This window comes from Bubalus bubalis, chromosome 8, assembly GCF_019923935.1.
Source record: "Bubalus bubalis isolate 160015118507 breed Murrah chromosome 8, NDDB_SH_1, whole genome shotgun sequence".
NCBI lineage: Eukaryota > Metazoa > Chordata > Mammalia > Artiodactyla > Bovidae > Bubalus > Bubalus bubalis.
In genome coordinates this window covers 98,950,782-98,967,553 of record NC_059164.1, presented here as the reverse complement: position 1 = coordinate 98,967,553, position 16,772 = coordinate 98,950,782, and the positions used below count along the sequence as shown (strand labels likewise).

Here is a 16,772-nt window from a genome sequence, read left to right as displayed (position 1 = left end):
TACTTTTCTTAAGAGAAAAGTATGAACTTGTCTGGCAGGTTTCTCTTCAAAATTGTGACCGCAAAAGCCAATGATTCAAAAAAAAAAAAAAAAAAGAGCCAATGAGTCAGAAGGTGAAAATAGAGAGCAGAGAAAAAAAGTTATAGAAAGAATTGAAACTTAAGTAACATTTTAAAAGTGAGCTAACTATTCATTAAAAAACTAATATTTTTTTATTTCACTACAGGCAGCCCAAAAGCCAACAGCATGCTTCAACCTTAAAGTAGATGATGTCTCTATTTCTCCAAGGGCTTCCTGCAGCAGGATCCTACAGACTGGTGGGCCAATCAGCCCCTCCACACACTAGGGATGTTGCTAGGCAACAGTTCATCCTAGGGTCTGCCCACCGCACCGGTAGGAAGGCTCAACCCATAAGGAGTCTAGGGAGGCAGTTGTTTTAAAAGGCAACGGCACTTTGTAAGGAGAAAAAGAAGACTGTCTGGGGAGAGATTAGGTGTTGTTATTGCTGGAGCTAGAGGTGGAAAACACTGGAAGAGCCAGGGACCCAATTTTATCACTTGAGGTGAAAAATTCTACCCCATTGGCCTGATAAAGTGGCTTTGGTTGGTGATGATATTTAACAGCTGGGCTCCAGGGTACAGTTTAGACCAAATATAATCTGTTTGGCTAGCCTTTTAAACTCAGATTAGAGGAAATGCCAGTTGGGTAGAGGACATGGGTGACAGCCCTGTGTGAGTCTGTTGACTTTGCAGACAGAGAACATATCTATTCCTCAGCCACTGACTTATCTCCCATACCAGCACGTGCTTTAGTTTTCTGGGAAAAATGAGGCGGGAGTCTAAGGAACCCCCTTCTTCAGATACAGCATCCATTTGTCACTCCCTAAACCCACCTGTCGGAGAAGGCAATGGCACCCCACTCCAGTACTCTTGCCTGGAAAATCCCATGGACGGAGGAGCCTGGTAGGCTGCAGTCCATGGGGTTGCTAAGAGCTAGACATGACTGAACGATTTCCCTTTCACTTTTCCCTTTCATGCATTGGAGAAGGAAATGGCAACCCACTCCAGTGTTCTTGCCTGGAGAATCCCAGGGACAGGGGAGCCTGGTGGGCTGCCGTCTATGAAGTCACACAGAGTTGGACATGACTGAAGTGACTTAGCAGCAGCAGCAGCAGCAGCAAACCCACCTGTGCTTTCCCAGCCCCTTGCCAGGACTCAGGCCACTCTCTTCCACCTTGGAAAGTTTTCTCAAATCCTTTAAGCTTTTAAAATCCTAGGCAGTTACCCTGTTGCATGAAGCCTTTCCAAAAACTTTCCAACATTAAATGTGTTGGTCCCTTCCTTTGGGACCGCCCTGATATCTTTGTCCTTTGATTTTTTTAGTTGGAGTATAATTGCTTTACAAAGTTGTGTTAGTTTCTGCTGTACAACAACAGCAAAGGATGCAAATAACAACACACACATATATATATATATATATCTCCTCTCCCCCTTGAACCTCCCTCCCACCCCTCCAGGTCGTCACAGGGCACTGCGCTAGTCCCTGTGGTTTGCAGTAGCTTCCCACTGGCTATCTCATTTACACATGGCAGTGTATATATGTTAATGCTACACTCTCTTCCCTCACTGTGTCCAAATGTCCGTTCTCTACATGTGTCTCTATTCCTGCCCTGCAAATAGGTTCATCTGTGCTATCTGTCCCTTAAATGGTACAGGAGAACATCAGATTAAAACCTTGCCGTAGACATATCGTCTCTCCACCCAGCTGCACACCTTCTATGTCCTCTCTCCACCCAGCTTCACCCCTTCTAGGATTTACAATGTCTTTTACCTCCAGTCCGCTCTCACGCCAGCCTCAGTTAACGTTTCTCCACTGCGGTGTTCTTGATGGCATATATCAGTAGTATTCTCTCCATGTGAAGGAAGGTGAGTGAATAGGATCAGTGTGACCCTGAATCTGTGGCTTCTGTCTTTCAGGTTATTCAGTCAACATTCAGAAAAATATTTTTTTCTGAGTGCTGTACTTACTGTGTGCACTGTGGGATGTTACAGATACCTTGCAGGTGACAAAAAATGAAAAAGAAATCTATTTTTGCCTTCTTGAATCTCATAGCTCATGCTTTGGGTTTCCCACGGGGGCTGGATATGTGCATATAAGTGGCTAAATTTTACAGTGATGGATTGTCAGTCTGCCAGTTAAGAGGTCATTGTGCAAAGCTTAGATTGTCCTCTCTCAGCTGAACTCAGGTGCCGAAAAGAGATAGAAATGGCTCCTGACCTTGAGAAGTTTCTGTTCTAGTAGAGAGAAAGTATAAACCACGTGGAGTAACACAGAAGACTTTATGCAGTTTGCAGCTATTATTGGCATTGCAGAGGATTTACACAATTTCCCATGAGAGAATGTTTTGGATAAATGAAGTTTACCCTATCAAGTGCCCAAAATGTATACTGACTGCTTTTTGATTGAGGTCTTTCCATAAAGCTTTACAATTTCCCTGGTCTTTTAAACAGAAGTTGCTGAACATAAATTAACTTTTTCTTTGGAGCCTTTAGTATTTCCAGGGATAAAAATTTCTCAATCAAAGGAGCCCATGTGGGCTGGATAATAGCACAGTTGAGTAGCTTGAGTACTCGTTGAATAGCTGAACCTAAAGGATATTTCATAACATGTTGGCATGGTGCTGGAGAGAGAACACAAATGAAAATATGAAAGGCATGTTACTGGGATTGCAGATGACTCAAAGCTGGATGGACCAGCTAATGTACAGTGACAGAATCAGTGCTGCCAGGAAGAGGCAATGGACTGGGACTGGCAAAACGAAGTTTAATAAGGATGAATGTCAGAAGTTTGTGTGAAAAAGACCCTTGGCTTTCAGCTGAGTACAGACTTGGTGTAAGCTTTCCATCCAAGGTGGCTGCCAAAATGCAGAGGTCCTTTACATGCAGTATCTCTTAATGGGCTTCCCTGGTGGCCCAGTCAGTAAAGAATCCACTTGCAATACAGGAGACCCTGGTTTGATCTCTGGGTCAGGAAGAACCATGGAGGAGGGAAATGGCAACCCACTTCAGTATTCTTGCCTGGGAAATCCTGTGGTCAGAGGAGCCTATCTTTTAATCCTCTATAAAGTGACTATTATGTTCGCTGTCCAGGGCAGTAAATTCTGGATAAGTTGCTCATTCAGAGGTGGGTACCCGAGATGTCTAAAATCTAGCTGAGTCATATGAGAAAGGAAGAGAGGCCTCGAGAAGGGCATGATTTCTGGCTTGTGCAGCTCAACACACCAAACTCAGAGGGGCCAAACCAGAACCAGAGGCAAAGCACCATAAGGGAGATGCCCCTCTTTGGGAGGGAAGACTCTGAAATGGGGACCCCATGTGGTCCTGTTGTTCCTGTCCCTAGAAGCACAAGCTGGATGACTGAATGAGGGACATTAGAGGTAGACTCCATTCCTTGGGTGAGGGCCTGGGCTCTAAGGGCCCTTTGACTTTAGGATTCTATCAAGCTTATAAGCACCAGCCACTGCTCCCCTTTGCTGGTGCCCAGAGCTCAGTTCTGTATTTCAGATTTGTTTTTAGGCGTGTTTTTGTTTGTTTTGCTTGCATTGTGACTCTCATTACTATCATCATATCTGCCTTGAAAGTCCTCTAAGCCCTTCTAGTGTATTACAGTAGCCGGGAACAGTACCTGTGCCAATCAAGTGAGCTGAGAGTCACTGTTTATAGGAGAATGGCATAGAGGTGGGGACCCAGGGGTGCTCTGGGGAACTAAATGGCATGGTTTGAATACTGAGGCTTGGAAAGAGTCTCAGGGGTGCCCAGGGTCAGAAACTATTTCTGGTAGTGATTACACCTGCTATCTACCCACCAAACACATGTGCATGCGCGCGTGCGCGCGCACACACACACACACACACACACACACGCCCTCTGCTGTCTCAGTGGCCTACACTGCAGGCCTCTAGCAACTCCCATTTAGATTCTAGCTCCTGCCAGGGCCAGAGAAGAGGCAAGGCAGCTCCAGCTGTAAAAACAAAACAGCCTCTACAGCCAAGTGATGCTAGAGTCTGATATCCTGAAATCTGCTTCCCTATTGGCTTCTGATCTTTCTGACCCACTGATTCCTGACCGGTGCCTAGACCCTGACTGTTTGTTTAAATCTGGGGGCATTTCATATGCCACTCTCTACTCTGCCTTTCTGGCCTCTGCTTACTATAGAGGCTGACACCCCCGCCCCCTGACCTCCCACCCTATGCCCTCCCCCCAACATATACAAGCCCGTGAGGATAAACTGAGCATCTGTGCCCAGCCACCTGCCTGAATCCAGGCTGCCCATCACCCACAGCCATGCAGACACCGCCCAGAGCTGAGCCCATGCCCAGGCCACAAGGGGGGCCCAAACCCAGGAACCTACAGATCTTGCAGTCCTTTGAGGCCAAGCCAGCGTTTCCACAGGAAGAGCAGAAACTGGGGGCACCTGGTAAGTCAGCACTTCTAAGCTCTGCAGGAGTTGGACTGACTTCCGGCCAGGTCAGCACCCATCTGGGTCTCTCTGCTTTAGCCTTCTCTAGGGTAGGGTTTGCAAAGCATGTTTTTTTAAGCAACAAAACCTTTTTTTGAAACTAAATCTCAATATATGAAACTGATGGAAGAGGAAGTCCTACTCTGGTCATGAGGGCTCAGAGCCCTGGCTGCCTGGGCCCTGCCTGCTGCAACAGCTTGTGGACACCCCATTCCCACAGCAGCCCCTGAGGTTTCAGGGGCAGCGAGTGGTTTGCAAACCTCTGTCCTCAGGGAATACAGACAGGTGGTTAGGAGGGTGTCTGAGCTTGCACAGACTTAACCAGTAGAATCAGCATTCCTGCCCCCAGGGAAGGGCAGAGAGGCAGCTACACTGGACATAGCTTCTTTGCCAGGGAGATGGTTGGGATGGTATCGTGAAGTCTCCAGCTCTGACGGCTTAGCTCAGTGCTGAGGGGGACCTGCCCAGGATCCCATCCTGGACTCACTGCAAATTGTTCAGATGAACCAAAAAAGCCTCAATATAGGCCCATCTCCAGTGACCACCACCAATCTTCTGAGGGACTGCCACCTTCCCGACACATGACAAGGGTCACCATCAGCTGACCTCCAAGCAGAGCCTGGGTGTGTGCAGCCAACAGCAGGGTGCTGACTGGCTGCATTTCTGATAGTACCCGTTCAATGCCACCCATGCCCGTGTCAGGACACAGTCAGATCCACACATCTGGCCAGTCTCTGACTGTCACCACCATAAGCAGGGACAGTGGCAACATGGCAAGGGTCAGGATCCAAGTTGGGAGCAAGATAGATCTGAGTTTGAATCCAGTTTTGTCACTAACTAGTCTTAAGCAAATTGTGTGTTGGCTGAAATAAAAGTTGCAAGTTAAGTTTTATTTGGGTAACTTACTGAGGACTATGGCCTGGGAGACAGCCTGGGTTACTGAGGAACTGCTCCAAAGAGCTGAGGCGGGAGCCAGGAAATATATGAATTTATTTTTCTGGGAAAAAACATGTAGTCAAACATCAGAAGACTACTGCTAATCACAACAGACATCTCAAGTTAGTGATTTTAGTGTTTTTCTATTTATGAGAAGATATAAGAATCTGGAGCCGTTGAAATGATTCCTTAGATATCCATCTTAACTATTTAGGGCCAATACCCAAAGTATAGAGGCTTCCTGTTTTTCTCCATCCTGCATTCCCCTCAGGGTGCATGACTGCAGGAGCTAAGGGCTTGATCCTTATAGAACTGGAATGGGCAACATTCTTTTCTTTCCCTGTAACCTCTCTAAACTGTAACCATTTTACTCACCTGGAAAATCAGAACGATAGAAGTACCTGCCTCATGGGGAGTCGTGAGGATGTTAAAAGCTTTCTGAGTGAGAAAGTGCCCATCAGAGTGCCCAGCTCATCTTCACGAATGATTGGTTGGTCCATTTCTGTCTTTCTTCCTGACGATGCCCTTGATGATGTTCTTAGTGAGAAAAGCACTGAACCAAGATCAACATCCAGATTTCTATTCTCCTCAGACTTCTATGATTAAAGCCACAACTGCCCTCTTCCTATTAAAAAACAACAGCAACAACTTTGTAAAAACAATTAAAACCTGACATATCTAGAGAGCAATAAATAATCCCATGACCAAAGAGAGTGATGTTTTTAAAAGCTCGTCACTAAGAGATGTCACCTGCAATTCACTAACAATGAACTAGTTCATTAATAGACTGCGTTGCTCAGCACTTAGGTCTTTGTGCCTCTCAGTCCAGGCTGGGTTAGAAAACGGTGGAGTTGTCCTCACCCTTCACTTAAGAAAGTTTGGAAGAATCTTTTTCTTTGAGATCTACCTTGCTCCTTCTTATTTCATTTCTTCCTCTACATGGTCATGCTGGCATACCTGATTCCTGACCCTGAATCTCATCTTGAAGCATTTCATCTTTTCACTTCTTTTAACAATAATAATGGGCCTTTTCTGAGGACTTCCTATATGCCAGGCCTGTCTTGAATCATTTTACTTAAGGCACACATATGATGGATTCAAAGTGTTGTGTATTACTACATAACCCAGACGAGGGTATCTGGGTTCAATGTTTGGTCCCAGACCATCTGTGGGAGCAGGCATTTGAACCCAGGTCATCTAAACTTCAGAACCTGAGCTTGCTATCCTCTGCTCCACCTTTTCAAAGCCGTCTCTTCGAGCCCATCTCTTCTTAAACACTGTCCGGAAATACCTCTGCTCTCCAAGCCCAGGGTTTTGGCACACCGAGAAAAACCACAGAGCAGAAAAGCAGTAAAGGCAAGAACACTGCCAACATAAATGTCACAGAATCCACGCAGTCTAGCCACGGGAGGAGCTCTCATCTTAGAATCTAATTTTTCTTTGCAAATAGTTCTAACGATTTCTGTTATCTAGTTTCCCAACTCACAGAGTATTAGTCTTGGAAATTAGATAGTGGGGAAAGAAAGGCTCATGGCAAATGTGAGGATGCAACATGTTTTAGAAAATGATTAAAATAATCCTTAAGAATCCTGAAACTCCCAGAGGGGTTCTGAATAACCGAGGTTTTATTGTAAAAGAAAAATCAGTGGGCTAGGAAACTAACCGACACAACCACCAGACAGGGTTTTACTTATTGTGCCTCAGCCTTCTCTGTGTGCTAATGTCCACGGACCTGGACAGTGGGGCCACTGAGTAACAGAACCACCAGGAACCCCAGCTGTCAAGGTGGCAGGCCAGGCTAGCTGGTTTGCATGTGTCATTTCATCTTCACAACAGCTTTACAAAAGACTGGAAGTCATATAGTCCTCATTTATTTTTTTAGATGCGAGAAATGAAGCCCAGAGAGGTTGAATAACTTCCCCAGGGTCACACAGCCAAGTGCTGGCTGACGCCAGAGCCCTCACTCTTCCCCACTTGACAGTACTATCTCGTGATCACAGACCACACCCAGGCTAAATCACCAAGCACGTGGCATGACTCACGAGGGGGAGGGGGATGTCTGAACAGACCTGAGCTCACCAAACACCACATGAGAAAGCAGCACAGTTGCTTTCTAAACAACTACCAACTATCCCGCTAAAGCTGAGCCTGGGGCTGCCATTGGACCAGGCCCAGGTATTTGGGGCCGGCGTCAGGACTGTGATTGTGAATAAAGATAAGGAATGTGGGCTGGCCCATGCTGTCTGGGGGACCAAGAATTTCCCCTGGGGTTGAATTAGATGAGTGGTTTCCAGTTGGCTATCATGAATGGCATGTCGCATGGTAGCTTTAGATTCAGAGGGACCTGGATTGATATCTCGACTCCACCCCTCACATCGGGACCGGAACCTCTTCCCTAACCTCTCTGGGTCTGTTTCCTCACCTTAAATGAGAAAGTAAATGCAAAATACAACATTCCTGGTATGCAGAAGGCACTCTACACAGGTTGGTTCCTTTCCCCTTCCCTTTGAGAGGAACCCAGAGAAAGTAGCCCCGCCAATTGTACAGGCTCTGAGCCTCCTGAAAGGCCATTACAAACTGGAGTTCCATTAGGATTTGTGCCAAAGAGGCAGAAAATCGAAAGGCTGTCAGTCGGTCCCCTGGGAAAGTAACCCTGGTAGCACTGAATCTTTAGAAGCTTCACAGAGGGCCATGAGTCATGGGGCCAGTGGGGGACCGTCGCCCAGGTCTAGCGGTGTCTCAGATCTTCTGCAGGTCTCCCTCCTTGATCAACAGAGGAAAGGGAAACACTGATTCCACCACCAAGCTGCCTCTCAGCTGCCTGGGACCATGAGCGGGCAGTGAGGAAGGTCCAGTTCAGCCAGCCCTGGCCTTCCCAGCAGTGCTTCCACCTCCAGCGAGGGGGCAGCACCTCCACCCACCATCAGAGTCCAAGCCCTCCCTGTCCCTCCCAGAGGGCACTCTGCTCCCGAGTCACAAGCCCAGCAGAGCTTCTCTGTCCTCCGGGAGAATTAGTGTCCACAAGGGCTGGGGTCCAGGACGAAGACTAGGTTAACCAGAAGCACAGGGCTTTTCTTCCAGCAAATGGTCAGAGAGGAAAGATGGTCCTTCTGCAGCACAGAACTCATCAGTCAGACACAAGGAAATCTCCGTGGGGGAACAAGAGAGAAGAGGGCAATGGAGCCGGCTGCCTTCTGGCGCAGCTCTTATCTTACCAAAGTGCTCCTAGCAGGGTTAAAAAATCAAATAATATTGAAAAAGATCATAATGAACAAAAGAGCTGTCTCTTCCACCTACCTCCCCCAACCCAGAGCCAAAAACTTAACTTTCCTAACTGCTTCTTCTGGTATTAAATGCCACAGACCTATATAATATTCCTATATTAATTGTGGCTTCCCAGGTGGCGCTAATGGTAAAGAACCTGCCTGCCAAAGCAGGAGACATAAAAGAGGTGGGTTCGATCCCTGGGTCGGGAAGATCCCCTGGAGGAAGACATGGCAACCCATTCCAGTATTCTTGCCTGAAGAATCCCATGGACAGAGGAACCTGGTGGGCTACAGTCCACAGGATTGCAGAGAGTTGGACATGACTGAAGCAACTTAACACACACATATTAATTGTTATCACTTTTAGACATTATCAGTTGTCTTCTGACTATTGTCAATGAGGGTTTTGTACTCTTACATCACCCAATTCTTCTCCATCTCTCAGTACAGGCATATAATTCAATAATCAAATTTCAACACAATGGTTATGTAAATTCCATCTACTTCAAACATCACAGAATTTACTATATTTGCATTTCCTTCCCTGTTCAGTTTTGATTTTTCTTGCAGTCAAAAGTGTTATTGTTTTCTCACTTTAAGAGGGTTTCTAAGTTAGGAGTTCAACTTTTCTATATCTTTTCCTTTCAGTTTATATCATGGTCCCATTGTTGGGAACAACTCTCTTGTATGTAACTCAGTATTTAATGAGTGTCTACTTTTGCAATTTATCCTATTAGGTGTTAAGAGATATAGAAACATGTTCTTTGGCATTTTGCAGCCTAGAATTCAGTTAAGAGACAAGAGCTGCTGCGGCTGCTGCTAAGTCACTTCAGTTGTGTCCGAGTCTGTGCGACCCCACAGACAGCAGCCCACCAGGCTCCCCTGTCCCTGGGATTCTCCAGGCAAGAACACTGGAGTGGGTTGCCATTTCCTTCTCCAATGCATGAAAGGGAAAAGTGAAAGTGAAGTTGCTCAGTCGTGTCCGACTCTTAGCGACCCCATGGACTGCAGCCTACCAGGCTCCTCTGTCCATGGGATTTTCCAGGCAAGAGTTCTGGAGTGGGATGCCATTGCCTTCTCCGAAGAGACAAGCGAGGCACACAAAAAAGAAACAGTGTGAGCATGAAGCGACGATTTGAGCATTGCCCTGTGCGCTCTGTAATGCGTGTGGAGTTATTAGGACCCACAAGGAATGTTCTGGAGCCAGAGGCTAGAGGCACACAGAAGGTTTTCTGGGGGGCACCAGGCCTGAACTGGCTTTGAAGTCTCATCAAGGCAGAGATAAGAAGTGAATATTCCAAGGGAGGGGATCAATGAAGAGATGGTCCTGGACCCCAAACATAGGAAACATCTTTGAACAGGACTCGGTCTCAATTTTCTCATTATTAAAATGCAAGGAGAAGCTGGCAACTGGTACTATGGTTGTTTGAGAGAAAACCCCTTATCTTAGGAAATAAACACTGAAATACTTAGGGATAGAGGGCCAAAATGTATGTAACCTTCAAATGGTTCAGAAACAAACAAAAATGGATACAGTGTAGGACATTCCTTGCACTATTATCATTTGGGGACCCTTTGGAACTTTGTAATTATTTGGCAAGTTATAAAGACACCTTCAAGAACTCTATCTTAAGGAAATAATCACATTCATATCAGCTTAATGATTTAAGCAGAAAGTTATTCTTTGTTCCATTGTAGCAAAGAAAGAAAGAAAAGAAATCAACTTAAATATTCAACAAAAGGAAAATGGCTAAGAAAATTCTATAGTACTTCATGCTGCCAGGAGCATGGATTTTTCCAGTAAATTTAAGTCTCAAAAGAAAATGGTCAAAGTACAATGTCAAATGATAAAACGGAGGATAAAAGCCAGCACATACTATATAAATCCAATTATGTATCTATATAGACATTAAAAATTGAAGAAAACATACCACAGTATTAACAGTAGTAAGATTGAAGGTAATTTTATATTTAAGTTTTCTATATTTTAAAGTTTTCCATAGTGAACAGGTGTTTTTCTAATAAGAAAATGAACATAGTTTTATAAAAACTAAAGAAAATAAGATTAGTGGACAGACCCAGGGTTATTTTCATAATTTTTATGGACATAGCTCAGTTGGTAAAGAATCCGTCTGCATTGTAGGAGACTCCGGTTTGATTCCTGGGTCAGGAAGATCTGCTGGAGAAGGGATAGGCTACCCACTCCAGTATTCTTGGGCTTCCATTGTGGATCAGCTGGCAAAGAATCCCACTTGTAATGAGGGAGACCTGGGTTCGATTCCTGGGTTAGGAAGATCCCCTGGAGAAGGGATAGGCTGTATTCTGGCCTGGAGAATTCCATGGACTGTATAGTCCATGTGGTTGTAAAGAGTCGGACACGACTGAGCGACTTTCACTTCACTCACAAGATAGAATTGTTAATGTTTATATTTTGAAATCATATTCATAATGGGTGTTTTTCATATCTCTTAAAAAGTGGAGAAGACTATTTACCCTATAGAGTTATTGGCAGGATTAAATGAAATAATCTTTGTAATGTGCTTAGCCAACTCACTGGAAAAGCCCCTGATGCTGGGAGAGATTGAAGGCAAAAGGAGAAGAGGGTGGCAGAGGATGAGCTGGTTAGACAGCATCACTGACTCACTGGACATGAACCTGAGCAAATTCCAGGAGATAGCAAAGGACAGGGAGGCCTGGCGTGCTGCGGTCCACGGGGTTGCAAAGAGTCGGACACGACTTGGCGACTGAACAGCAAAGCAGCACAGCACCCGCCCAAGGTAGAATATATATATGTAATATTGTTGTTGTTTAGCTGCTAAGTCATGTCTGACTCTTTTGTGACCCAGAGACTGTAGCCCACCAGGCTCCTCTGTCCATGGAATTCTTCAGGCAAGAATATTGAAGTGGGTTGTCATTTCCTCCTCCAGGGGTTCTTCCCGACCCTGGGGATCAAACCCCAGTCTCCTGCATTGGCAGGTGGATTCTTTACCACTGAGCCAGCAGGGAAGCCCATATATGTAATATACACCATAGCTAGCTATTTTAATAAACCTCATCTCCCTGCTTCTTGCTTGCCAGCCTGTAGTGAACAATGAATTTAGTCGGACGGGGGCTGGGCCCCGGGTCGGGTAGGGGTGACCCACCCTGGCCTCTGCAGGTGGCGGGCGAGTACTTCAAGAACACCACGCTGCTGCTGGTGGGCGTCATCTGCGTGGCGGCGGCCGTGGAGAAGTGGAACCTGCACAAGCGTATTGCTCTGCGCATGGTCCTGATGGCTGGAGCCAAGCCGGGCATGTGAGTCACACTTAGTGCATCTCCCCAGCTCCCAGTGGGCCCCCAGGACACTCAGAGGGATGTCGCTTGAGGTTTTCTACCAAAAGGGATGGGAGGACACCAGGGCCGTGAGGCTCCCTCCTCCCCCTCCAGGGCTCCCGGTGCAGCAGGTTACAACATCTAAGGGGCTCGTTCAATAAAACAAGATGGACCAACATAAACTGTTTCCCAACCTTTTTTCTGGTGCATCAGGTAACAGGCTGGATGAGGAAGCGGTGTCTTCTCTGTCATTTAAGGAGGCGTGGCAGTTTCCTGCCAACCACCCCCAGCTTTTGTTATCACTGGTTCAGACCACAGGCCTGTCAAACGTGGTGTCTGACCTGATCTGCAGTCCCTCTGCTGTCTCCTCTTCTCTCTTTGCTGTCAGGAGGGGCACTTGGGAATGTGTAGGAGGTCAGGATTGATGGTCTTGTGTGAACTCACTCCCACTCTGTTGGATAAAAACCGTGCCCTTCCCTTTGGAATACTGTCCTCACCTCCTTCTAGCTTACAACTTTCTTGCAACCCTTTTTCCCTGGCTCCTTTGGGAATCCAACAGAGCATAAATAAATAATATGGTATTCGTTTTCAACATTAGTCATTAGATGAATACAGGTTATAATTCAAAAGATGTTCCCATCTCCCACTTAACCACGGCTTTAACTCACAGCATAATTCTCAGTAATACCCCCTCACTTAGTAATACCCCCTAACTGAATAATAACCTAATATTGTACCCCACACTCGACCTGCTGGACACAGTTTGGCACTTCCCCACATGATATTTGGACTCTGCAGCTCTTTAAAACCCCTGAATACCATCTTCGAGAATTTTTATCCCATTGTGTTTCCACTCATCTCTGTTCGCCGCACCTCCCACCCTCGTGGGGCCCTCTGTTTGCTGGTAAGGGTCCAAATCAGACAAGCTGTTGTCTCCATCAGCCTAAACAGAGGCGGGCTCTGGCACCTACCCAATCGTGATCCATAGGATAGACATGCTGGCCCCAAACTGCACAGTCGGTGACCCCACCTAAGGTGATCCACGCGGGACGTCTTTACGTTGACTTCTCTTACGAAATGAGAACTATGTCTGTGCACATGCTGCATGTCTTCAGAGTCAGGGAGAACTTGAATGTTCTCTTTGTTAGCCTTTCTCCAAGGCCTCAACTCTTTAAGATACCAGCTTGAAAAAGTGCACACAGTGAAACTGAACACTGGGGCCCTTGAGGGCTAAGCTTTGTGGAGCAAGTAGTGGGCGGAACCATGAGCTTCATCCATTCATCTCTATTTGGTCGCTGATAACTATGGTGACATGGCTGCAAAGCAAAGAATGTGAACGTATTCAGAGGTTTGCTGGCTGCAAGGGCCAAAAAAGAATTCCTTTATACCCATACAAAAAAACACACATCAAGCTAACGTCATCGAGCTCTCTCCACAGAGAGATGAGGAATCAGTTAAGTCCATGCCCTGTGACGCTATGACCAAAGCTACTCTTTGCTTAAGTAAGGGCTTTTTCTGGTGGGGGGCGGAAATGCCAAGGCCACACTAGCCCATGAAGTGTGCTTCACTCATTCAACACATCTTTACATCTTTAATGTTTACTCTGTGCCAAGCCCTGGGAGTACCAAGTATGAAATAAAACCCCAGTATTAGGATAAATGCCAGCACTGGTGGGTTGGTAGGAGGCCCTGGGGAGCCCCGTGAGGTCAGAGGTTGGACCTGGGGAGGTGGGCGTGCTGTGAGGCTACCCCCCACCCCAAACCCCTCCCTGCCTTCCAGGCTGCTGCTCTGCTTCATGTGCTGCACCACGCTGCTGTCCATGTGGCTCTCCAACACGTCCACCACTGCCATGGTCATGCCCATCGTGGAGGCCGTGCTGCAGGAGCTGGTCAGTGCCGAGGAGGAGCAGCTCGTGGCTGGCAACTCCAGTGCCGAAGAGGCCGAGCCCATCAGTACAGTTTGCTGGAGTTCATCTCCCCCTTGCTCCTCCACCCCTCCTCCAGTGACACCGCCCAGCTCAGCACCCACTCCCTCCACCTCCCCCTCACCTGCTTCCCTCCCCTCCACTTCTGATGTCCCCCTCCCCTGCCCTTTATCCCCCAACCTCCAGCCCTGCTCATCCAGAGTCTCCCTGTGTCTCCCATTCCCAGCTGTTCCTTCTTGCCCTGCTTCCAGCACCCTCTGCTGCTCCCTGCCCACTGATGCTCAAGGATTAGCCCAGGACCCCAGGCTTTTGTCTGTGTCCCTGAGTCTCACCACATCCTCAGAGCGGAGGGAAGGGGAGTTGCCAGGCACCAGGCCCAGTGGGAGCCTGCATGCTCCTGGGTCCCCCTAGTCCAGCCCCAGCCCGGAGTCCCTGCCCTTCAGGGTCAAGTCCAGACTCCATGTCTAACTTTCTGCTTTCCTTTGCTGCTGTAGATCTCGATGTAAACAACAGCCAACCTCCCCTGGAACTCATCTTCGTCAATGAAGAGTAAGTATGACTGCCCTCCTCCCAGACAGAGCCCCGCCAGGTCCATCCCAGAGGTCAGGAAAGAGCCTGGGGAACAGCCCTTTCAGCTGGGTGGGCCACACTCATAGCTTGGCACACCACCACCCCCGCCCACCCTGATTTCCTCTCTGCCCAAGATCCTGAGGGCAACTCCCTTCAAAACTGGGTACTGCAGGGCTCAGAGAAGAGAGGGAAAGACTATGCTGAACCTGATGGGACGTACAGACTGTACATACATCTCCCAAGTAGAATTTCATCTAAATTGATGTCCCTCTTGGGGGAATGATATTTTTTAAATCTATCAATGAAGAAAGTCTTGCATATTAGATATCGCTGGAGACTCTTAGAGAACCACAAAGTATTTTATAGGTATTAGATATGGTCTTGCTAGGTTTGGTCTTGTTACATATGGCAAGGAAAAATTAAGTGGCACGTAGGGGATAACAGGACAGTTGATGAGAGCGCCACGTGATGATGAAAACAAGCTCTTTTAGAAAAGGAGAAATCTGGTCTCAAACACTCATGTGAGGCAGATTCATGAACAGCTGATTTCTTCTGGACATCTGATATCAATATATGGTCTTCAAGGAAGACTGTGATGAATAGGACATTTTAAAAGTTGGATTTGTACTAGAGCTCCGTTGTGCAATTTGCTCTTTTCATAAAAAAATGGGGAACCCACAGTGAGTGAGACCAGCACTATGTGGAGAAACAGATGCGGGGGGCCCTCCTCCCACCACTGTTGCCGATCATAATACACTGGCCTTCCCTCCCCACCCTTGATGATGTCTCAGGCAAATCCCACAGCTCCTTCCAGGTATTAGAACAATCTCATTTTCAGATATTCGGCCATCTGGTCCAGGCTTGTGTCAAAACTTCACTCTCATTTGAAGCTTCTCCCCACACTCTCGTGCTCACACTCAAGCCCCCGTCAGCCCAGGTCTGCAGGATGAGAGGTGACCGTGAGCGGGGGAGACATCTGGCTTTTTCTCCGTCTTCCTCTACCTTCCCCTCCCCTCACCAACCCTCTCTGCTACTTCTGACTTCTCCAGGGTCAGTACAGAGGCTGTAGGGAGCAGGAAAGATACAGGGGCACAGAGGGTCTTGGCTGGAGGTGTTGGAGAGTGCGGCCAGTGCCCGGGGACTCAGGTCCCTACTCTTTCCCACATCGGGCATTTCCCTTCAGCGTCTTCAGTGTCCCCTGGAGGCCACCTCTGCACAGGGCCCGATGACATGAGGGGCTCTTGGAGAACTGCTCGGCCCCCTTGGTTCTGTGTTCTGGTGGCTCACTCCCCAGCCCCTTCCATCTGGGGTTGCCTCCGCCTCTGTGGTGGGCCTTTCACTGTGAGCAGCGGCCCAGCTACCTTCTCTGTGGGGCTCACCCCCAGCAGGAAGCACTGGCCACCGAAAGCACTAGCTGCTCCTGGTGTGGGCGTCCTTTCCCTTCTCACTCTGGCCTCCTGGGCAGTGCTCACTGGCCTCTTGCCCTTGTTCTTTTCCAGATGAAAACACACGTCCCAAACTCCAAAGCCAAAGCTCAGGGTGTCCCTGGACTCTCTCAGCAGCACTGGGGGTGGGGGGTGGGTGTCTGGGGAGGGGATTGCCAGGGTTAGTGGTGGTGAGAGGGCAGCAGGATGGCAGTCTGAGGGGCTCCTCACCAGCCTCCTCACCTGATTTGGGAAGGAGGACAGGGGAATATCACAATACTCCCCCCAGGCTGACAACGCCCTCCAATGAACGCTTCCCTCCGAGCTCCACCAGCTCCTGATAGAGCCTGGAGGTGGGTGACGACCGCAGGGCCCCACGTCCTGCCTGTGTGTCCAGCACCTCACTGGCTTTCCCAGTGGCTGAGCTCAGGGGACCCACTGTCCTCAGAGCTAAGACAGACCAGAAACGTGCCTTTAATGCTGAGTGGAAGTCAGTAAGGCTGGTGTTACATCCCCACCTTCCTCTGTCCCCAGGGCAGAGCTGGAGAACGGCCGGGGTGGGAGGGACTCGGCACCCGCGGTGACTCCCACCCTGGGGGGTGCAGCTGCTGCTAAGAAGCTCGCCCCTCTCTCCTGTGCCTTTCACCACATGTGGCCCTGGCCCTCCCTGCTCCTGTTCGCCTTAGAGAAGCATTTCACGTTTCTCCTTCTAGTTGGTCAGCCCGTGAGACCACAGTCCAGGGCCCCAGGCTCTCCAGGCAGGCAGACATGTTCCTCTCTGGTGCCATCACTTAGTACCCAGGCCCCCCGGGGAAGCTAGTA

At 48.1% G+C, this 16,772-nt stretch overlaps 1 protein-coding gene across 1 annotated transcript in view; it reads left to right on the top strand.

The window, feature by feature from the left end:
- Positions 1 to 16,772, top strand: part of SLC13A4 (solute carrier family 13 member 4) — a 42,899-nt gene that overhangs the window by 8,301 nt on the left and 17,826 nt on the right. The window contains exons 3-5 of the mRNA XM_006079850.4: positions 11,878 to 12,014; positions 13,812 to 13,984; positions 14,451 to 14,505. Coding sequence (XP_006079912.1) covers positions 11,878 to 12,014; positions 13,812 to 13,984; positions 14,451 to 14,505 — 365 coding nt within the window. The remainder of the gene's footprint in view (positions 1 to 11,877; positions 12,015 to 13,811; positions 13,985 to 14,450; positions 14,506 to 16,772) is intronic.